The sequence below is a fragment of the Miscanthus floridulus genome, chromosome 19, assembly GCF_019320115.1.
Source record: "Miscanthus floridulus cultivar M001 chromosome 19, ASM1932011v1, whole genome shotgun sequence".
Taxonomy (NCBI): domain Eukaryota; kingdom Viridiplantae; phylum Streptophyta; class Magnoliopsida; order Poales; family Poaceae; genus Miscanthus; species Miscanthus floridulus.
Genome location: NC_089598.1, coordinates 20750656 through 20774585, shown reverse-complemented (window position 1 = coordinate 20774585; position 23930 = coordinate 20750656). Strand labels below are relative to the sequence as shown.

The following is a 23930-nucleotide window of genomic DNA, read 5'->3' as shown; positions in this document are numbered from 1 at the left end:
TAGCTTCAAACAACTCTTGAAAGTGGTGGAGAAGTTGTGTCAAACAGAACCATAGTATAGCACATGTTTAGCTTAAAATTATCACGATATTTTATTTTTTTGCAATGCACGGGTATAATCATAATTCTTACAAAATTAGTTTAACACGTGCTTAAAATATTGGTTTTACACTTTTTTAAAAAAAATTATCCACACTCCCAACTTCGGCCAGCAAAAGATATACATTTTTTTGAGAAATGCCAACGAAAGATGAGCACGGCGAGCCGGCGACAAGGAATGGAGAAATCAAGGCTGAAGGAGGAGTCGGAGGCGACCTCGCTCAATCAGTTGACCAAGGCCCTTGCCGAGACGCCAATCGGAAGTCAAAGACGAGCCTCCGTGGTCCGTGCAAACGAATCAACGCTAGGCCTTCGGAAGTCTGCCAGGCGATCAGAAAACAATTCTGGGCTAGGCATTAATGGGCCAAATGGGCTACATCGCTGCAAATTAAGGGCCTGTGCCGTCCCACGGTCTGCACGCCCCAGGAAGGCCCTGATCTGCTCCTCTCAAGCAGAGCAGGGACAAGGCATGCTAAAAAAAAATCCAGCAGATCAGCAACTCTTTGCACTTGCACTCCTATACCACATATATAAGCCAGGCTACCACTGTCGTCCTATTGTGATTTGGGAGGATCATCGACTAGGCATGCCAAGTTGCCAACATGACTGTGCTCTATCACCTATCCCCTGAACACGTGCTTTGCGTAGAGTTCAGAGTCCGTTGGCATGCAATGATACAAAAAAAAAAATCTCATTACGGTTGTCTAGGTATAGCAGTTGTCATCAGTAGATAAGATACTCTGATGCGTCATGTGCTTCGTACAGTCATACTGAAACGTTTGGAAACGAGCGATTGGAAGTCCTGTAATAAAATGCCGAAACCAGTTGTTCAGACTTCAGACAAGCAGAACAGTCTAACAGTATGCGCATATTCCCTTCAATTGTATCATGAATCAGATTTGCCTAACAAACCATACACCACTCGAGTCCCTACCAATAATATGCTAGGACAACTTTATACTCATCAGAGGGGACTCTGATTACCAATTACCAATGAACCTAAATTTTTGTACCACTGGCAGCAATAGCCGCAATACCACCCTACAACTCAATAACAATCTTGTGAACCCTCTCCTTGGGCATCTTCTGCAGCTGAAGAATCACCAGCCCTGAGGAAGAATCATAGGTGAACTCCAGCTGAGCTGAACCCAGCATGCACTTCCTTGGCCTGACTGAAGAGTAAGCTAGGAGCCGGAAGCGGAACCGTTGCCATCAAGCAGCTTCGCACCACCGAGGAGGTGGTTAGGTCAGGCCTTCCACCGCCCCACCGCTGAACATGTCAACCAGTCCGATCGGGGCGAACCTGAAACCAGGTGCCAAATCCTGCAGGAAGTACATATAATTTCATCAGTTACTTTACTTGTTCACCAACTTCACTAATTCACGTCACTTGACAAACGGGCAGTGAATGTGACTGACATTAATTGGTTCCTTATTTTTCTTATCATAAATGTTGCTCATCATAGTACAAGAGAAGATAGAGATAAGTACTCACAATAGCATTCTGTGCATTCTCAATAAAAACTGTCTTGCTGCTGCAGTGGGTTTCCTTGAATAGATCAATCACGGTTGGGGTGCATCCTTGTATTTAGTTTGCTTCTGAGATTACATAGAAACCACAAATTAAACAAGTGACAGATAATACTAATAACAGAAATAAACTAACTGGACCATGCAATTCAAAATTTTGATATATAGTTTATTAGTGGCCAAGTGGCACCTAAAGACTGCTCACCACCTTGACTGCATGCACTACTAACTGACTAACCAACAAGCAAAAGACTTTGACAAACAAAAGATAGGAACAATTAGCATGTTCATACAATTGTAGACAACACAATGCAAACATACAATTCAGAGCTTACTGTTTCAGGCAAAGATCAAAACTAGCATGTCTACAGTACTCTGTTCTACTCTGTACACCTGTACAGAGAAGAAACTGTACAGAGACCTAAAACAAAACAAAGCAGCACAGCTGTACACCTGTACGAACCCGAACAAAAAAGAGAGAAGGGGACTAGCTAACCAAATAGTCCTAACTCAGAAAGGGCAACAGTTAAACTTTTAAAATGAAATTTAGTTTTTGAATAGATTGAAGTAGATTAAAAATATTCTTAAAAATAGATACCAGAATATAACTGAAGTTTAGTGCACTTCCGAGAGAGAAAACATGATAGTGTGATGCCAAAATGACAAAAGTAGGCTAAACTTAAATAGACAAAAGTCTGGATAACACTGTGGGTATGAAGTGGCCTATATTTTAATATGCTGTTAGATCATCATGCAATGTGACAGAAAATCGAAAGGTGCAGCGGTGATATGGTCTGCTGGTTCACACATACATGCAGCAGTTTGATGTGGCAACAGCCTGATTTCAAAATCATTTCTGTAAAAGGCTTAGGACTCTGAAATGCAAAGCCTAGACTATCCACCCCTCAATACAGAAACATTTGGACGCAACAGGGCATTTTTCATTTATGTCACAAATCATAATAGTAGCTTATCGCGACATAGCAATGAGCGATGTAGGACCGAGATCCAGTCTTTTGCTGTATAGCTCACGGCTATCTTTGGCTTTCAGACACTTCTCCTGTAGAAAGGCAACCATTAGTGAGACAGGTGGCCCATTTACTTTACTTAAACATTTGCGAGCGATATTTAGAAAGGATACCTTGTGCTTTGGGTTAGACCACATCTCCAAAAGTTTTTTTCCACTGCAATGATGTACCAGCAAATGAAGTGAGAACAACTTCACTCATACAGGCCAGTGGTGAAGTTGTTCTCACTTGGTTTGCTGGTACATCATTGAAGTATTTCTTCTTCAACATGTGCCTCATTCCGCTGTCCTTTTTTGAGTATATCTGAGCATGCATCTTTCACTGGCTGACTGTTTATGTCAATGTCGAATTGAATCTGCACAAGAGCATGAACATATGGTTAAAAGACACTCAAAGCATATAATTATGGTATGAGAAGTAACATAACATGCATATTCAAGAGCTAATTATGCTATGTGAGAAAACATAACAGCAGCAGATTATTTAACAAGTCAGCCTCATTTTTTCAATGGGATAGAACCATTTCAATTTGGATTGTTACTTTTAGTGGCTGGAATGACAGCTGAAATTTTAGCTAAAGAAAATGATAAGAACATGTACACTAGCATGCACCTAGACACCGGGTTATTTCCAACAGTGACTGATACAGTGCTACTTGTGTGCCATCCTTTCCTACTCTGATCTACAGTGTCTTGCAGCAACGTATGATTGCCAGTGCATGAAAAAAAAAGAGCCAAATTTCATTTCTACAATTATTTGTAAGGTGTTAATTCTTGGACTGTGTAAATGAAAACAGATACGTATGCATGAACTTTATTCAGGTTTGTGATGGAACACTTGATGTGTTGTCGTTCTCAACCACATGTACAATTAATATATTAGTTGCTGCAACACACCTATACAGGCTGCAAAAAAAAAAAAAAAGAAGAGAACTCGGCTGTGCTACTGCTGCATGCTGCAGCTGCAGAGCATCAGCCAGCCACTAATGCAGAGCACACACTAATGCAAAACAGCAGCAGCTACAGCCAGCCGGAAGTAGCTCATCTAATCAGGCCCGTTATCCACTGCTCCAATCAGTAACTAGCTAGCAATTAAGGTATATAATACAAGTCTGCAATGTAATATTACGACCAGTTGCTTCAAGAAGTTGAAGTTTACAACTTCAGCAGCCTATGATAGAAGAGTTATTCTCTACACATATAATTACTTGAAATAGTCATGACCCAACGCACTCAATCTCCCCTTAATGTTCCTACTGGAGTCAATGACATTATCTAAAAAAGAAATAGGGCTCCAATCTGCATAGGGAAGATACATCATACATAATGATAAAAATGGTATTTGACTTATTGTTCGATGCACCTATTTAACTCATTTTGAATCATGGATATCATGATCAATAGTTACCAGTGTTGTTCTAAAAATATGCCTCTAACAGATCACCAGGAACTCACCCACAGCCGAACACACATGAGCACAATGGTTTTTGGTGGCTGGAATGACTTTGATGGATAAGTCTCTGTGCTGCTTTGCGGGGCTGTTGGCTGTACTGCTGCCACAAGGAGGGGACTGCTGTTGCTGCCAAGTGCCAAGGACAGCACAGCACCCTTGACTAGCATCTTAGCATCTAGGACTAGCATCTAGGACAGCATGTTAGAGGACAGCATATTAGGACAGCATATTAGCATCTTAGACTAGCATCATATTAGGACAGCATATTAGCATCTTAGACTAGCATCTTAGACTAGCATCTTGGCATATGCTTGGCTGCCTAGCAGCTATAAATATGTAACCCCAACCCCTCAGGTTGGCATGGCATTTGTGTGAGCTTGTGTGAGAAATAGACAAGAAAATTGCCCCAACTCCTAGTGTCATCCTCTCTCAATAAGAGTAAGAATTCTCCTACTACCAAGAGTGAGAATTCAGCGACTAACAGACTTAGCTGAAATTTAGCTAAAGAAAATGCTATGAACCTGGACACTAGCATGCAACCAGACACCAGATTATTTCCAACAGTGATATTCAACACAAATCATACGACTTAGCAGAGATCTCGAGTTAGCATCAGCTGTACATAATCAACGCAAATCATACGACTTAGCATATGACAACCATCTTCCAAACTAAGCGATGGCAAAACAACAAAAGCCATCCTTCATTGAGGCTAAGCAAGGAAAAACAGGAGGTATCTTACCTCTTGGTTCAGCGCTGGTTGGCTTCCGGTTCTTCGGCTTCTTACCAGGAGCCATCTCGGACGTCGCGGTGGGGCGGATGGGGTCGGTGGGCGAGCGGCACTGGGGGGCGACGGGGTCCGTCATCCGTGGGCGGGCGGCGTCGCCGGTCCGCGGTCGTGGTGCTCGTGGAGCAGCGCAGTGGCGGCGGCAGGTGGTGGAAAAAGGATGAGACTTTTCCCTGTGTGCCCTTATAAAAGATCGTAATTCCCTGTGTGCCCCTGAAAAAATTCAGCGGTCTTCAGCGCCACTACTCCAACTTTTTCGTGTCATCCATGCCACTTCCGTCAGTTTGGGCTCTAACGCCGTTAAACTGCAGGTGTGAAAAGACGAAAATGCCCTTAAGTTCAAATATGTTATTAATTTTTTTGAGCATCTTAACGACTTCAAATGAAAAAACTCAAAACTAGAAAGTTGTAGATCTCGTCGAGATCTATAATTTTCATATAAATTTTTTTTTCATTTAATTTCGCAAAAAAAATAATATGATTTTTCTAAGATATATTAATCATATCAAATCATATTTTTTTTGCGAAATTAAATGAAAAAAAAAATTTATATGAAAATTATAGATCTCGACGAGATCTACAACTTTCTAGTTTTGAGTTTTTTCATTTGAAGTCGTTAAGATGCTCAAAAAAAATTAATAACATATTTGAACTTAAGGGCATTTTCGTCTTTTCACACCTGCAGTTTAACGGCGTTAGAGCCCAAACTGACGGAAGTGGCATGGATGACACGAAAAAGTTGAAGTAGTGGCGCTGAAGACCGCTGAATTTTTTCAGGGGCATAAAGGGAATTACGATCTTTTATAAGGGCACACAGGGAAAAGTCTCAAAAAGGATTTGGAGCGTCTCCAGCGGTTCCCTAATAATTTTTCCCTAATCTATCTATTATTTTACTACTTAAAAAACGAGGACGGGTTTCGTCCAATGAAAATTTCGCGTGCGCGCCTTTCCTGCTGGCCCCACCACCGTCCGCAGCGCCCGCGAAGTCTCCGACTCTGATGGGCTCGTGAAGGCTGGGTAAAAATAACCGACAACCGACAACCGAATCGAAAGAACCGGACCAAAACCGAAAGAACCGCAACTAAAAATTTCGGTTAGTTATTCGGTTCTCAGTTCTCAGGAACCGAATTAACTGATCAAATTTCGGTTCCTGGGCTCGGTTAACCGAAATAACCGAAGGAACCGAAATTCACAAACAAGTCCAATAAACCTTACACCCTAGGCCTAATACCAATTTAACCCTAGATATAAAAGGTGGATGACACCCCCTCACAGCCTCACACCCTCACATTTTTTTAAATCTTGGCATTGTGCTTTTTTAAAAATCTTTTTTTCTATTTTTTCTATTTTTTTTTGCTGCTAGTGTAAATCCTCGGTTAGTTTGATCGGAACCGGAACCGAACCAAACTAACCGAAACCGATTTTGCTCGGTTCCGAGATTTACGAAGAACCGATCGGTTCCTATTTGTAGAGAACCACGAATTTATATGATAAACCGAAGAACCGAACCGAAACCGATCGGTTAACCAACGCCCAGGCCACGAGGTCTCCAACTCTCGCACAGTCGGAAAGCCCCAACGCTGCCGCCGATCCGAGCAGACCCACGCGACCACGTCACCGCGAGCTCAATAGGCCTCTCCGCCGTCGCCGGATGAGCGGCACAAGCTCCAGTGCAGCGGCGCCGCCGCCACATCTCACCTGGTCCGCCACAAGCTGCGCCTGGATGCTGCGTAGGTCATGGAGCGGCCACGGCAGCTGCGCCGATGGAGGCATGGTGCGTCTTGGCCTCTTGGGTGTTCGATACGCACACAATATGTTCGAAGAAATGCCGGTGGAGGTGCTGTGACATGGGAATCCTTCCTCACCTCCCTCTTTGTATTTGATTTGAGATGCAACCTTGAAGAAGATAGCAGAAAACGCAAGGCCAAATATGATATGTTTGGCAAGAGCTTCACCCTACGATCGAATATTGATCAGGTTCAAGGTTAATACTTCAGTTCATCTTGCGTATGGGTTAGCAAGCTGCCACCCCTCGCATTAAATTCCACCTTGGTCAGGTACATACACTTTTGCTGGGAAATTCATTGTCAATTTGCTGAATTACAATTAACTGAACTAATGATAAGAGTTACCAATAATAGTCTGCAAGTCTCGCTGTCATTGTTTTTTGAACAAACTGATTTTAGCCAGACTCAACACTTGTTTTCCTATGCATTCATTGTATCACTAATCACTAAAGTGGTAGTACAATAATGTCGTTCACTGTACGGCAACAGTGGTCATATATCCATCTAAAATACTACCTGCTATCCCGTCAGCAATGTCTCCTCGTATTAAAAAAGCTCGTATATTTGTGTCCACTAATCACACAAGGCAAGAGAGGACACAGAAAATGTGTAACAAAAACAAAAACATGAATATACTGTCTAGAATTAGCTTTTTCTCACAAATTTTTGATTTCTCACAATCTGCTGTCTAACATAAAAATATTTCGATTTCGGATAATCATATTGGTTCCCTGCTTGGCATTGATTTTGACTTGGATAACAAAATTCACAAATTTTTTTTTATTTGCTACCGTGGAACGGACGGGCACACATCTAGTATACATATATTGGGGTAGCCTAATATTATCTTTTGTTAATATTGGGAGAGTTGCTGCAACATTATCTCAATATATCTCAACCAATACCTAAATGGAAGGTAAGTTTCACAAGAGTGTAAGAGAAAATATGGCTAAAAAGTGTTAGTTGGGATGATCTCCGTGATATTGGGAGAGTTATATCTCCCCCTTTCTTTAAGGGGAGATGAGGAAAATACTGGTAGCCACAAAAAAAAAGAGAGGTATCGGGGAATTATTGGAGCAAGAAAAAAGTATAGCTGTCCTCAATATGACAGTTTCATGGGATAAGGAGGTATTAGAGAACTGCTGAAGATGCTCGGTTTGGGAGAGCGGATAGGTAACAAGGTCCGGACAGTGGTAAAATCATCTTACTACCCTTGGCCTGAGTAAAGAGGTTCTAGAATATGTGTGGACAAAAAGATCATTTTGCAGCCAAAATTTCGGTCTAGCGGGAGGACATGTGCCCAAGGAATTTCTGTACGCGCTCACACAGTCACAGGCGAACTATACATATCAACCCTAGTATTTCAGTAACTTTGAAGCATTTTTTTTTTTTTGCCTTTTGGTGCATTTTTGTTTGGGTACAAGCCAACTTGAAGCTGACACATTCATGTCGAAATTCATAAAAAAATGCTCTCTTTGCTGAATTGGTAGAACAGGTTAACCTGAAGCTGGTACATTCATGTTCAAATCCAAATCAACAACTAGCACTGGTAAATTAAAGAAGAAATTAAAAAGAAACTATGTTAGATTGAGGACGTAAATTTAGATAACGGGGTTGTATCGTAAGAAACCTAATCAATTGAGCGTTTGTATCTTATATTCTTATAAAACAAAACTCCACTAGCTATTTATCTAAACATTCAAGCTGTCTAACTAGGCAATGCACTGTCACGTATAATTAAAATCCACTAAGCAAAACCCAACTAGCTATTTATCTCAAGTTCTCAACATGCCTATGCAACTAGGCAATGCGCTATCAGATAAAATTAAAATCCACTAGCACATGTCCACGTCATCAAAGACACATATATAAGCATTTTGTTGTCCACGTCATCATACCATGCAATCCAATAATCCATAATTTCCGTAGACAACGCGCGAGGTATGCTTCTAATTTATACTATTTAATAACACCTTCGACGAGGTGAGTTGAAAATGATGAGTTAATAGTGTGTTTCCGAATCATAACTGCGAGGTATATACGTCAAGTTAATTACTCTACAAAGAAAAAAAAATAGAGGGAGAGATATGGTATACACATCAAGGTAATTACTCTACATAGAAAGAGATGGTCAATACTCATGTAGGATTGAGTGATATTATACACCACCGTCAATTTTTTTGCGCGAGCTGTAGTATGAATTTAGAGAAACAACATCTGTCGCCGCCCTGTCTTTATATCATCTCACAACAGCTGTACGTAACATATATCATGCCCTCGATCTTTCTCTATCTCCATCTATCACGCATCCGTCGCCACCCTCTCTCTTCCCGTGTCGACCGTCATAGAGGCGAAGCTGGGCTCTTGCCCCTGCTTCTCCATCCATCTAAAAAGTTTTAGGGTCTCGTGTATCGTCTATTCCGACTAGCAATAGGTCTCAAAACCGTGTTCAACTCTCAAATACCTTCAGAGCAATGGAGGGACCTATGTCAGAAGCAATAGATCTCAAAAAATTAATTATGGACGGTATTTAGGAGGCAGACACTCGCATTTGGTGGGCAGAAGCAATGGAGACCTTGCCGGACGAGGTGGCTATCAGGGTTGCGGACTTGCGGTGACTACGTGGGCTATCTGGTACGTGCGAAGAAAATCTTTGCATGAAAATTTGTTTCAGAGTCCGCTGTCCACAACATCGGTTTATTGAGAGGTATATCGCTGACCTGAACTTGATTAAGCCGGATCAGCATCCAACACGAGGGGTTCAGCACAAGGGCCCGAAGGTGGATCGCTCCACCGGAGGGGTTTTCCAGATCAATGTCGATGCTGCCATTTCCAAGAGCAAGAACACAGGAGGAGCAGTAGCCGCAGCTATTGCAAGAAGCGCAGCGGGTGTCTTTCAAGGCGCTTCAATTTGGTGATCGAGGGTATCAGGGACCCAGAGACAGTGGAGGCAATTACATGCAGGGAGGGGCTGGCACTAGCTTCCAACCTCACGTTGAACAGGGTTTGGTTGGCCTGCGACAACAGTAGGGTGGTGAGAAGCTCTAAAGAAGAAGGCTTTTGGATCCTTGGCCAAATCATCCAAGAAATCGACGCCAAGGCTTGTTTGCCAGAGTCTTTTGTTCTTGTTCATGAGAACAGAGCTAGTAATGTGGGTACTCACTCTTTAGCTAGAAGTTCTATCTTTTTTGAGTTAGGTAGAAAGTTTGGCTGCTCCACCGCCGGAAGGCGTTTGTAATATTGTAACCCAAATTGATCAATAAAGAGCTATGCTTCTCAAAAGAAAAAACAACACTGCTAGCGCCCGAACATCCGGACGGACGCTCGCATCTAGACGCCCACGACTGCAGCCGGTTTCCCCTCCGTTTTGCGCGTCCACGCGTGGGCCCGCGTCGTTCGGACTTCGCTCGACCCCGCCTACGTCACCCACACCCACGCTAGGGCCCACGCCGCCCGAACGTGGCCTGCGCGGGGACTACTCGCGCCCCCTTCCACTTCCCACACCCGATCTACTTTTAAAGCATTTAGATGCAACATTTGCAACATGCAAAAAAAAAAGACAGATGAAAGAGTTGAAACATGCATATTGAACACTTGAAAAAACAATTGAAAACAATTGCAAACGTACGCAAACATCCAAATAAAACACTTGCAACATTATGTGTGAAACAATGCAACATTTAGATAATTACACTTGCAACATATGTTTGAAAAAAAAGATGAAACATTGGGGACATACGTGTGCAACGTACGTGTATAACCATGGCAATATTCCGATCAACTTTTGCAACATCCGTGTGAAAACAATTGAAGCATATCTCTAACACTCCGTTTGGATGTAGATATTGGGCCTCTGGATTTGGTATTGGTATTGTGAACCTACCAAGTCCACTGTTTGGATGGCTAAAAATTTCGAATTGGAATTCCAACCGAATACCAATTGGTATTGGCTATACCTGCGCCTCATCATCTCCAATACCGAGCCCGAGGCCTTCGTATTGTGCGGCATTCAGAAACACCCCAACGCACGGAAACCCCCGACGCCCCCGCTGCGCCCCCGCCGCGCAAACCACGGAGGCCCCCGACTCCTTCCCCGGCGCCCGCCGACGCATGGGGGCCAGACGCGGAGGGCGCCCCCGCTGCGCCGCTACTTCCCCGGCGCCCCAACGCACGCGACCCCGACGCCAGCGACCCCGATGTGCAGGCCGCTCCCCGATGCGCCGCTTGTTCCCCGACGTCGGCGCAACCCTTCTTCTCCATGGCTGGCGCTGCCTCTTCTAGTCCATGGCCGGTTGGGCCCTTCTTCTCCATGGCCGACATGCCCCTTCTTCTCCATGGCCGGCGTGCCTCTTCTTCTCCTTGCCGTGGCCCACCGAGATCCGCCCCCCATGGCCGGGGTCGAGCTCCCCCATGGCCGCGGCTGCCGAGATCCGACCGTCTGGCTGGGATCGAGCTCCCCCATGGCCACGGCTGCCGAGCCCGAGATCCGCCCACCATGGCCGTGGTCGAGCTCGCCCTGCCGTGGCTCGCCATGGTGGCCGCTGCCAACCTCTGTCCACCATGGCTAGTATCAAGCTACCCAGCGTTTCAATTCCATGCCTTTGCATCCAAACAGGAAATGGATTTGAGCTACATGCTAGGATTCCAAAACCCAATTCAATGGTCATCCAAACAATAATATTCGAATTATGGCCATTTCAATACCATGGCTGCTTTGTATTGAACCCAATTCAATTCTAGCCCCTCCAATATCTACATCCAAACATACCCTAAAGCATCTGAAACATTTCAAATATACACTTACAACATGCATCATATCCTGGTGCGGCCTCCTCCGCCATCTGCATCGGGACGCCGTAACCATAGCAGGAGGCGAAGCCAGATGGCTTCCGTGCCAAGGACCAGTGCTTCTCCTTGCGTCGATGGCGTCGTCGCGTGGGGCAGGTAGCGGAGCAGGAGCAACGACACGATCAGCAGGGAGGGCGCATGGAGCATCGGTAGGAACAGCGGCGGGAGGAGCAGGGCGGGTCAGAGAGCATCGGCAAGAACAGCGGCAGGAGGAGCGTGGCCAGCGTGCAGAGCATTGGCAAGAATAGTGTCGGTGTTTTGAGTAAGCACCAACGAGTAAATTTATATATTGTACGTCTGGTTCGGATGGTGTGCTAAGAGGAGACAAGGGTTATACTGGTTCGGGCCGAATATCCCTACGTCCAGTTTCGGGCTGCTCGTGTTACCAGCACTGAGTTTGTAGTAGGGGGTTACAAACTAGCGAGAGAGGGAGGTAGCTCCCAAGTCTCTATGGTTCGATTGCTCGATGTCTGATACGGTGTGGTGAACCGATACTATGTGATGCACTTGTTCTATGTGTCGGTCCCTATGTGGGACGCCCTGCTTTCCCTTTTATAGGCCAAGGTAAAGCAGGGGTTACAGCCGAAGGGAAGAGGGAAAAAGAAAGAGAAAATAAGGCTCCCGAAGGTGTGCCGTCCTCCTCTTCACGTGGGTCCCGCTGACCCTATAGATCGTGGTGGTAGTGGCGTCGCACCGGGGTCCTGTTGGCCGCTGCAGTATATGTGCGGGCGTCATGTGTCATTCTTGTCTTCCATCCCATCCGAGCAGACGGGATTATCAAAGGGTCCCTGACAAGGGCCATACAGGGGGCTGGCGGTATGGTGCTAGTCAACTGACGTCGGTCGACTAATGTTGGACGGTGGTCAGGCAGGGAGTTGGTAGCACAGTGTTGGCCTATTGACGCGATTGGCGATGTGAGTCTCCTAGCCTGAGACGTGCTCCCGGGCATGCGCCTCCACACCGTAGTGGTTGAAACAGTTCAGGTCCTAACCTAGGGCCACTGCTTTTGTCCGGTAGCAAACCCGACCCTCAGGGAATGGATGAGGCAGAAATCTCGCCCTAGGGGCCGGGTGAGACGAAATCCGACCTACGGGGGTCGGATGAGTTAGAGCCCATGCCTTGGGGTAGGACGTGGCAGAAACCTTGTCCTTGGGGTTGGAGCCCACACCTTGGGGTCGGACGAGGCAGAAACCTTGTCCTTCTGGAGTTGGATGAGACATGGCCCGGCCCCTAGGGGTCGGACGAGGCTGAAACCTCATCCTTGGAGTTAGACGAGGCGTGGCCCGGCCCTTGGGGGCCGGACAAGATCGCAGTTGCGTCTTTAACCATCAGATGAGGCGACATGATGCTCATTAATCCTTTGGTTCAGATACCCTGGTATAGGTATCCGATAGTAGCCCCCGGGCCTTTGGAGGGGTGAGACACTCCTGCAAAGGCTTTTTGCGATTTGTTGCTCCTGTGGCTGTTGTGCCGTGCAGGGTAACCGAGTAGGATTTAGGCACCCGCCTCCATGTGGGGGACTGGCAAAGTGGATATGGACACCCAACCCCTAAGGAGGAGACGCGCTGGTAATTTGTTTTCCAGTGGGTGCGCGCGAGCGCACCTGATGGGTGTAGCTCCCGAGCCTTTGGAGAGGTGAGACACTCCTACAAAGGCTTTTTGTGATTTGTTGCTCCTGTGGCTGTTGTGCTGTGCAGGGTAACCGAGCAGGATTTAGGCACCCAGCCTCCATGTGGGGGACTGGCAAAGTGGATACGGACGCCCAACCCTTGAGGAGGAGACGCGCTGGTAATCCGCTTTCCACCGGGTGTGCGCGAGCGCACCTGGTGGGTGTAGCCCCTGAGCCTTTGGAGGAGTGAGACACTCCTACAAAGGCTTTTTGTGATCCGTCACTTGAGAGCGCACGGGAGTATTGTTTGTTATTGTCGCTTTGTAGGATGGCGAGCCCCCAAGCCTCTAGGGGCCGGTCGCCTGGTTTCTTGTGTCACTTCGTTCACGATTTCCGCAACCGGAGGTGACTCGTCGTTTGTCTGCGACCGCGCGTTCGGTCTCTTTGTGATGCTGAGCCCCTGAGCCCCCGCGCGAAGCAGGGGTCCGGTTGGGGGGTTAGTTCATCTTGTGATCATCATCCCTCATGTGTTCATTCGCTAGAACGGAGGGGCTGAGTCGTGCCGTGCTTTCCTCGCTAGACGGAGCACGGTGCTCGTTGAGTTGTTAACGGGCTTGTTCGAGTGGAGCCCCGGCATCCCCTTTGTGGGGGCCCGGTTTGAGGTCAGCTGGTGACTAACTCTAGATTCTTGGTGGCTGGTCCATATAGTTCCTAGATCCGTTCGACCGTCTGAGGGCTCGATGCCTTTCTTTCGGGGAAAACCCATGGGCCTTGCATCATCCAAGACTCTAGGGTGCTCATGGCGCTTCACGCACTTTGGGTATTGGTCGCTAACGGGCCCGTCCTTAACATTCCCTCACTCTAGGGTGCCCTGGAGCGGCCGTGAACCCACTGGTGGGCCAGCCTTTGAACTCCTGGGCGTTAATGGGCTGTGGGAGCGTTTTCAGCTCTGTATCCCTACTTACCTGCAGCAACCTGTAGCCTTTGAAGATGAGCTGTCGCCCGATGGATCCTTCATGGGGAAGATTTGGATAGGCATGCACTTGTCTCTTAAGGTGGAGATGGGACTGATTCTACGAGGAATAGTGAGGGCATGAGCCCTGAAAGAAACAGATCTGGCGAGGCATGGGGCACGTTAATTTAGGCGAATGGTTCGTACCTCGCCCATTCCGCCCTTACCTTATAAACAAAGCCATTTTTTCCTAGCCTCCGTACGCGCCGCCGCATCCTTGCCCCTCCAATCTTTCTGCCTTTCGTTGTCGAGTTCTAGCCTTTGCTCCCCTATTTCTGCCCCGCCACTAGCAAAGTTCTCGTTCTCTAGCCCTACGCCACCACTAGCCCTATGTCATTGCCATCTCCTTTCCTTGATGGAGCCGTGGCCTCGTTTCGATGTTCTCCATGTGTGCATGGAGGGCCTAGTTAAGAAGGGCCTTCTCTGTGCAAGGACCGCGGCAATGGGGTGGATCATACATGGTGGCGAGGATGTGTCATCGCCGCCAAATGGCTACATCATCTCCTTTGTCCCCTTTCATGAGCGTGGGTTCATGACTCCTCCCCACTGATTCCTCCGAGGGCTGCTGCACTACTACGGGATTGATCTGCAGCATCTGAATCCCAACGGATTCAGCACATCTCGGCCTTCGTCGCATTGTGCGAGGGGTATCTAGGGATCGAGCCCCACTTCGAGCTGTGGAAGTATTTCTTTGCTGTCGAGCTGCAGAAGAAGAAGGAGAGGAAGAAGCCGGACCTGGCGGTGCCGATGGGATGTGCGAGCATCCGTCTTTGGAGCAACCGGGCGTCGAAGTACATGTCCATCCCCTTATCGAAGGCCAACAAGGGGTGGCATAAGCTTTGGTTCTACCTGAGGAATGATGATGACGCCCCCCTACCGATCTTCACCGGCCGTCTAATCGAGGAGGCGCCGGACGTGTGGAGGTACGGGCCCATCGGGAGGGAGCAAAAGAGGCTCGGTGACCTCCTTAAAGCCATCACGACTCTAAAGGGCCACGGTCTTTATGGGACCGGCGTCGTCGGGGCGTACCACGTTAGGAGGTTGGCACCGCTGATGGCGTGCACTCTTTCGATGTGGAAGATGACACCAGATTCTATGCCCGAAGGGATGGTGATGGCCGCTGGTGAGGCCCTCAGCATCGACAAAATGGCACAATGCCTCAAGGAGGCGATGGAGTGCCTAGTGGATCCATTGGTGGATCTTGCCCGGTGTACCCGGTCTTAGGGCACCCCGCAATGCGTCCGGATACGGGTTTCATCGAACTGGTAAGCCTTCTTTGAGTCTATTTCCTTGGCCGACCCTCCTTTGTTCTTAGATTCTAAGCGCCAGTATTTGTAGCCCGCCCTCATCGTTCGTGAGTCTGACCCACCACTGCTAGAGGATGTGGCTAGGAGGGTGTCGAACCTACCACGTTCGAGGAGGCAAAGGCGAAGAAGGAGCAAAAGAAGGCGAAGAAGGAGCGAGCGAAGCTCTAGCGTGGAAAGCGCTGGCAAGGCTCGAAGGAGAGCGATGGTGACAAGGAGGAGGGAGACGAGGAAGAGGAGAGGGACGAGTCCTACCCCAACATCCCATAGGGCATTCTTGTGCTTGAGGATGGGCAAGCCGATGCGGGTCAGGCCAACTTGACCCTAATTCCGCAGCATGCCCTAGTGCAAACCGAAGAGGATGTGCTCCAAGATCAGTGAGGGAGGACGTGCCCCCGAGGTCTGAGGAGCAAGTCCACCCCACTCCGACCGACCCCACCGGGGGAGTGAAGTGGCCAATTGCCAATGTGGCAGAGTCAAAGTTAAGCGGCTAGCCCCCGAAACATCCTTAGATAATGGCGTCGACATGAGTTAATGACTTCTTCGCCCTTTCGTTGCGATGTTGGATTTCATCGTGTGACATTGGTGCTTTTCGTAGGACCATCCTCAGCAATCGCCTGGAGTTGGTGCCATGGAAGATCCTAGTGCATCGGCCAATCCCCTAGGAGCCTACTGGCATGGTGCCAAGGGCACGCCGTGATGGCACCGAGGTGGGCACGGCGCCCCTGAGGAAGTGGGGGAGGCAGAGGCGCCGATTGCGTTGGGGGAGGCCCCTACGGAATCGGTGCCCGCACCGATCGACATGACGATGGCTTGAACTTTAGAGCTCGAGCTACCAGCCTCCTCTACCATCAGAGGGTCCACTCCTGAGGGAGCACTGGTGACGGAGGAGGTACCCTCGGCTCCTATTGGGCCGACACCAACGGTTGCGATGGTTGACCCCTCGGCTGGGGCTAGGCCCTCTCGGTCCCTTTTCCAGCCGGGTGATTAACCACTCGCATGGGGAGGAAATCGGCTCCACTAGGCCAGGCGACTGGACTTGAGCGACTCGGTGTTCACCCTCGATGACCCGGCGGAGGAGAAGGACTAGACGAGCATGCACTTAGGACTTGAGTCCACTGTCCACTCTCTGACCGACGTGTTGGGGGTGTTGAAGGATGATGTCACCCTGGCCGACCAGGTTTGTCGTGTCTCTATGTTTTCTACTTCTGAGCCCTGTTTATATAATTCTAACCTAAGTTTTTGTAGTCCCTTGCAATGCGTAGCCAGGAGAAGTCCCTATTCCTCTATCGTGAGAGGGAGGTCTGGGGGCTTGCTACCGAAGTGCCATGGCTGCAGGAGGAAGTGGTGAGCCTCCAGACCAAGGAATGAGAAGCCCGTTAACATGCCGATGAGGCCGAGGACAAGCTCAAGGCAACGGTCACCAATGCTAGGGAAGATGCCACGGAGCTCGGACGACTCTGCTCGGCCCTCGACCTTGCTCGGTGCTCGCTCGAAAATGAGCAAAAGTCAAAGGAAGAAGCCAAGGGCCTGGCCGTCGCCTTGGCTAGGGATGTTGGCATGCTCCAGAGGGAGAAGACGGTCCTCGAGGAGCAAGTGAATGGTGAGGCTCTGGTTACCTTCTTGCTTTGACTTTTGCAGTCGGTTTTCTAACGCTCTTTGATTTTCGGCTTGGGCAGCCTTATAGAGGCAACTCTTCGAGGTGCGGGGTCAACTCCAGTCAAAGAGCGATGACCACGACGCCTTGCGTGCTGTCATTAGGTTGGTCTTCGATGACCTCGGGGTCACCTCGGCCATGGAGACGAGGTCACTCGTAGTCCGAGTTACCCAAATCCCAGACTGGGTGCGTGCACTCGTAAGGGAGGCCCTACACACCAGCATCCATCGCACGTTCGCCATCTCCCGCTCCCACTATGCTAACATTGACCTACGGGTGATCAGTGAGGGCTTTGCGCCTAGCTACACTGATGCCGAGCTGGACGAAATTGAGAAGGAAGCGGCTCTCCTGGCGCAAGACCTGGCAGAGAAGGTCGAAGAAGAAATCCTACCAAAGAGTGTTTAGTTAGATAGATGAGTACGGCGTTGGTCCTTTTGTAAAGACTTTTATTATGGCCAAAAATGTTGTTTGGCCTCTTTATATATATATATATAAAGTTCGTTGCGATCTGTCCCTTATTTTATGTTAAGGCACTAGAAACTTAAGTTGCAAGCAACTAAGTAATGATCACGCTGGTGAGCAAGCAATGCTGTAGCCATCGGGGCGTAGGCTTTTTTCATTCTGACCAGCTTTACTCATTGTTAGTTTTTAGCAACTCTTATTTCTAGGTCTCATCATAAAAAGAAGGGTCAGATGGGAAAATGTTTCTGAGTATATGTACTCCTATCAGCCCCCGAGTAAAACTCGACCTTAGGTAGTTGTCGGGGTCGGGTGTTTCTGAAGACCGATCAGATCGGAAGCGAACCCGATAGGAGGTAACATTTTTCGGTTTTTGCAGAAACAATACTTAGTTTTGATAAGCAAATCGGAAGCTTTAGAATGGAAAGACTAAGGGTAAAAGCGACGTAGCTACTCGATGTTCCAAGCATTGGCGATGGCTTTGCCGTCATCGGGCTTGAGCTTGTAGGTGTCGGGTCGGAGTACTTCTGCGATGATGTACGGTCCTTCCCACGACGCTGAAAGCATGTGGTGATTTTTGTTGCTCTGGATGTGGCGAAGGACTAAATCGCCTACGCTGAAGGCGCGACCCTACACGCGTCGGCTATGATACTACCGTAGCGCCTGCTGGTATTTGGCCGAACGGAGCAGGGCGATGTCATGTGCTTCGTCAAGCAGGTCCATGGCATCTTCCAAAGATGTTTCATTTCCCTGCTCGTTGTAGGCCTTGACCCTTGGTGCTCTATAGTCGAGGTTGGTCGAGAGGATGGCTTCGGAGCCATAGACCATGAAAACAGCGTGTAACCGGTTACCCGGCTGCTAGACGTTCTTAGGCTCTAGAGTACCACGGGAAGCTCGGCGACCCATCGTCTACCAAACTTGTTCAACTGGTTGAAGATCCTAGGCTTGAGGCCCTATAGGACCATGCTATTTGCACGCTCGACCTGCCTGTTCGTGCGGGGGTGCGCTACGGTGGCCTAGTCGACACGGATGTGATATTCATCGTAGAATTGGAGGAACTTCTTCTCGGTGAACCACATGCCGTTGTCCATGATGATAGAGTTCGAGACTCCAAAGCGATGGATGATGCCCACGAAGAACAACATGGCCTGCTCAGATTTGATTACGGTGATCGGCTGAGCCTCTATCCACTTCTTGAACTTATCCATGGTGACAAGTAAGTGTGTAAAGCCCCCGAGCACCCTCTTGAGGGGCCCTACCAGATCGAGCCCCAGATCATGAATGGCCACATGATGGGGATCGTCTAGAGTGCTTGGGCTGATAGGTGAGTTTGCTGAGTGAAGTACTGGCATCCTTTGCAAGGTGCGTACGACCTACTCGACGTCGGCCACCACGGTTGGCCAGTAGAAACCTTGCCGAAATGTGTTTCTGACCAAGGTTCTAGGTGCGGCGTGATGTCCACAGACCCCTCCATGGATGTCTTCTAACAGGTCCTTCCCCTGCTCGGTAGGGATGCAACACTACAGGATTCCGGTGTGGCTATGCTTGTAGAGCTCCCCTTTGATGATGACGAAGGACTTGGCACGATGCGCGAGCTGTCGGGCCTTCGTCTTGTCTGTAGGGAGCACCTCATGGAGGAGGCAATCGAGATAAGGTGTTCTCCAGTCGGTTGGAGGGTCAGGCTCCACCATTGGGTCTTTGATGAGTTCCATGACCTCGGGGTCGGATGGAACTAAGGGTCGGTCAGTCCTCGAGCCTAGAACTGGCGGCTCATTGCCGGCCTATTCTAGTTCCTCGTATCAGACCAAGGGCTTGTGCAGGTCGCTAGCAAAGATGTCGGTGGGGACCATCTCTCGACTCGATGCCATCTTTGCTAACGTGTCGGCTGCTTTGTTGAGCCACCTCGGGATATGGTTGAGCTCGAGGTTGATGAACTTGTCCTCCAACTGTCAGACCTCATGACAATACGTAGCCATCTTGGCGTTGTGGCAGCTTGACTCCTTTATGACCTGGTCGATGACCAGTTGCAAGTAGCCTTGGACGTCAAGTCGTTGGATGCCCAACTCAAATGCGATGCGCAAACCATTGATGAGTGCCTCATACTCAGCCACATTATTTGAAACCAGGAAGTGGATATGGATTGCGTACCTCATGCGCACCTCGAGGGGGGAAACAAAAACTAGCCTGACCCTAGCGCCCTTCTTCATTAGTGATCCGTCAAAGCACATCGTCCAGCACTTCTGATCGACGGCCGTCGGTGGCATCTAGATCTCGATCGATTCAACCACAAAGTTAGCCAATACCTATGACTTCATGGCCGTTCATGGGGCGTACATGACACTCTGATCCATTAGCTCGAGCGCCCATTTCACGATTCTCCCCGTGGTCTACTAGTTCTGGATAACCTTGCCAAGGGGGAAAGACGACATGATGGTCACCTGGTGTGAGTCGAAGTAGTGGCGCAGCTTCCTCTTGGTGATTAGGATGGCATATAGGAGCTTCTGGATCTAGGGGTAGCATGTCTTGGAGTTGGACAAGACCTCGCTAATGAAGTACATGGGGCATTGTACCTTGAGAGCGTGTGCCTCTTCTCCCTGTTCTACAACCACGGCGGCGCTGACCACCTATGTCGTAGCTGTGGCATAGAGTAGGAGCGGCTCTCCCTTAGCTGGTGGGACCAGAATTGGGGCCTTCATCAGGAGCACTTTGAGCTTGTTAAGCGCCTCCTGAGCCTCAGGCGTCCACGTGAATTGGTTGGTTTTCTTTAGGAGCTGGTAAAGGGGGAGCCCCCGTTCGTCGAGGCGCGAAATGAAGCGACTAAGTGCTGTGAGGCACCTGGTAACCTTCTGAACTCCCTTTAGGTTTGGAATCGGGCCATCTTCGTGATGGCTGAGATTTTTACCAGGTTGGCTTCGATGCCACGCTCAAAGATGATGAATCCAAGCAGCATGCCCCTTGGGACCCCAAAGTCGCATTTCTCAGGGTTGAGCTTGATGTTGTTCTCCCGGAGCTTCCTGAAGGTCTGCTCCAGGTCGGCGACGAGCTAGTCGGTCTGCTTAGACTTGACTACAATGTCATCCACATAAGCCTAATGGTCTGCCCGATGAGGTCCCCAAAGCATTTGGTTTTGCAATGCTGGTACATAGCCCCAGCGTTCTTGAGTCTAAACGGCATCATAATGTAGCAGAATGATCCAAACGGGGTGATGAAAGACATCATGAGCTGGTCAGACTCTTTCATCACAATCTGATGGTACCTAGAGTATGCATCAAGGAAGCATAGGGTTTCATACCCTGAGGTTGAGTCAACTACCTAATCTATGCATGGCAAAGGAAATGAAACCTTCGGGCACGCTTTATTGAGGCTAGTGTAGTCAACACACATTCTCCATTTCCCACTTTTCTTTTTTATGAGAACGGGATTGAACAACCACTCTAGGTGCTATACTTCCTTGATGAAACCGGCCACCAAGAGCTTAGAGATTTCCTTGCTGATGAGCCTCAACTTTTCCTTGTTGAAGCGGCACAGATGTTGTTTGACCGGCCTAGAACCCGGCCTAATTTTTAAGGCATGCTCGGTGACTTCCCTTGGAATTCCAGGCATGTTTGAGGGTTTCCACACAAAGATGTCTCGATTGGCATGGAGGAAGTTGATGAATGCGCCTTCCTACTTAGGGGAGAGGGCGGTGCCGATGCGCACCGTTCTATCGATGGAGTGGTCGAGGTCGACGAGGACCTCCTTGACATTCTTCGTAGGCTCAAAGGATCTAGCCACTCGCTTTGCATCGGGCGCTCCTTCAGCGATGTCCTTTGTGATGGCAGCGAGCTCCTCGAAAGCGAGGGTTGCCAAAGCGAGCTTGTAGCTCTCGACCTCGCACTCATAGGCCCTCTGGAAAGAAGTGCCAATGGTGATGACCTCGCATGGGTCCAACATCTTGAGCTTGAGGCAGGTGTAGGTTGGGACGGCCATGAACTTCACGTAACACGGTCGCCCCAAAATGGCATGGTAGACCAGGGGGAACCTAACTACCTCGAAGGTGAGGGTCTCTGTCCTATAGTTGGATGGATTCCCGAAGGTGATGGGTAGGTCAATCTGCCCGATCGGTATGGCCTGCTTTCCCAGTACGATGCTATGGAAAGGCGCCCTGGTCGGCCAGATGCACGATCAGTCGACACCCATGTCATCAAGTGTCTCAGCATACATGATGTTGAGGCCGCTACCCCCATCCATCAGTACCTTGGTGAGCACCTTCATGCCGACAATAGGGTCGACCATGAGCGGGTACCTGCCTGGGTGTGTGATGTTATCCGAGTGGTCGGATCAGTCCAAGGTTATGGGAGACCCTAACCATTAGAGGAAAGAGGGTGTGGCAGGCTTGGCTTCATAGACCTCTCAGCGCGTGAGCTTCTGTCGGCGCTTGGAGCCATATGCCTCCAGCCCACCAAAGATCATGAGGCATCCATTTGGTGATGGAAAGCCACCGTCCTTCTCCCCGGTGTCATTGGCTTCTGCCTCAGGCTTCTTCTTCTGCTCCCATTTGTTGGAGCCGCTGGTGAAGAAATGCTTTATGAGGGAGCAGTCCTTGTACATGTGTTTGATGGGGAAGGCATGGTTTGGGCATGGCCCCTCGAGCAGTTTGTCGAAGTGATCGGGGGTGCCCTCGGCCAGTGCTCGACCGACTTTTCGCTCGGCGGCGGCCATGAGCGAGCCCCCACGCCCTTTCTAGTTCTTCTTCTTATTCGAATGGTAGGAGGGGCCTTCGTCAGCATTCTTGTCCCACTTCGCCTTGCCTCTAGAGCGATCGAAAATTGCTCCAACCGCCTCCTCGCCAGAAGCATGGTTGGTCACAATGTCGAGGAGTTCCTTGGTAGTCCATGGAACCTTGCGTCCCAACTTATGGACATGGGACTCACAGGTGGTCCCTGATAGGAAGGCTCTGATGATGTTAGCATCGGCAACATTGGGGAGCTCATTGCACTATCGGGAGAAGCGTCAGATGTACTCGTGAAGAATTTCTCCTAACTTCTATCAGTAGTTCTTCAAGTCCCAAGGGTTCCTAGGGCATGCGTAGGTGCCCTAGAAGTTCCCCATGAAAGATTTGTTTTAGGTTTGGCCAACTCTAAACGTAGTTGGGTGGAAGGTACTCTAGCCATGTTCGTGCCGAGTCGGCCAGGAACAGGGGGAGATTGCGGATGATGAAGTCATCACTGACTGCACCGCCGGCCTGGTAGGTGAGCCGATAGTCCTCGAGCCACAAGTTGGGGTTTGTTTCCTCGGTGTATTTCTGGACGCTAGTCGGAGGGCGAAATCGGGGCGGGAGTGCCACCTTGAGGATATGCCAACCGAAAGCCTAGAGCCCCGTTGGCTCGGGGCTATGACTCTGGTCCTCCTCGTGGTCATAGCGTCCACCCTATTGAGGGTGGTAACCATGGCTAGCGCCCTCCCCTACATCGTTGTGGGTATGCCGATGAGCGTCGAGGGTGCCGCGCGTATCACGGTTGCGGCCAAGGTGCTCCTGCATCGAAACCGTGATGCATGGCCTGCCGCCATGTAGTGCTTGGTGGTCTGATGCATCCTTGTCGGGCTGCACTAAGGGCATGCGCTGGCTAGCGTCAAGCTCCTAGCTCTGAGATAGTGAGCTCTCAGCCTGCTGCGTAGCCGCACGCTCGAGCAGTGTGCGAATCTCACGGTGGGCCCGTTGATCCTCAGGCATTGGAGGCTCTAGAAGCCCCCTGAGCAAGGCTGCCGCAGCAGTGATGTTCTAGCCTACCTAAGCGAAGTGTGGGAGCACTTGATCATCCTTGACGATCCTCTGGTTCACGTCATGGGCCATGGCGCGTGCACGTCCCCCGTCTCCATGGTGCTCGATCTCGCGATCGAGCTCCGTGCGTTCCTACTCGAGCTAGAGTCGCGCTTCTTCAAGCTCTAGGTGTCGGGCCTTCAGCTGCTCCACCCGCAGGTGGGGTGGGGCTCCTGCATCCCCCTCGACCTCATTGTCGAGGTTGTTCATCAGGGTAGCCTCCTCCTTGTGGATGCTTTCGACGTGTCCCTTAGGGGTACCTATCATGAAGCATTCACGAGAGGGGTGATGGCTCCTCTTGCTAGAGTTAGAGCCAGAGAGCAACTCTGGCTCCTCTACGAGGAGGTCATGGAAAGACTCCGCAATGTGTTCAATCACCCCCACGAACGCGTCATTCACGGGGGATGGAACCATATGTTGTGCCACAAGGTGGCCAATGGTCTCTGTGGTGTTACGGAGACCAAACAGGAGCACTATCGGGGTGCTCCAAATGAGGTATTCTGGGGAGAGCGGCTCTAGACCGGTATGCTGTGCCATGACATTGGCGAACGAGAAGGTG

At 49.3% G+C, this 23930-nt stretch overlaps 1 protein-coding gene and 1 long non-coding RNA gene across 3 annotated transcripts; both read right to left on the bottom strand.

The window, feature by feature from the left end:
* Positions 1–955: 955 nt before the first annotated feature.
* LOC136529137 (uncharacterized) lies at positions 956–5061 on the bottom strand. 2 transcript variants are annotated; one of them, XR_010777211.1, is made up of 5 exons: positions 4851–5061; positions 2885–3011; positions 2770–2812; positions 1594–2688; positions 956–1421 (listed from the first exon to the last, which is right to left on the bottom strand). It is a non-coding gene; the product is annotated as an uncharacterized lncRNA (long non-coding RNA). The 2 variants fall into 2 exon arrangements; XR_010777210.1 differs by having other exon boundaries at positions 2770–3011.
* A 16176-nt stretch (positions 5062–21237) lies between these two features.
* Positions 21238–21540, bottom strand: LOC136525692 (uncharacterized). Its single transcript, XM_066518588.1, has one exon. It carries the CDS (start codon positions 21538–21540, stop codon positions 21238–21240), a length of 303 nt encoding a protein of 100 aa, XP_066374685.1.
* Between the last annotated feature and the right edge of the window lie 2390 nt (positions 21541–23930).

Excerpts from the sequence above, each read along its gene's own strand:
- LOC136525692 (XM_066518588.1), bottom strand. The coding sequence starts at position 21,540 with ATGGCCGTCCCAACCTACACCTGCCTCAAGCTCAAGATGTTGGACCCA.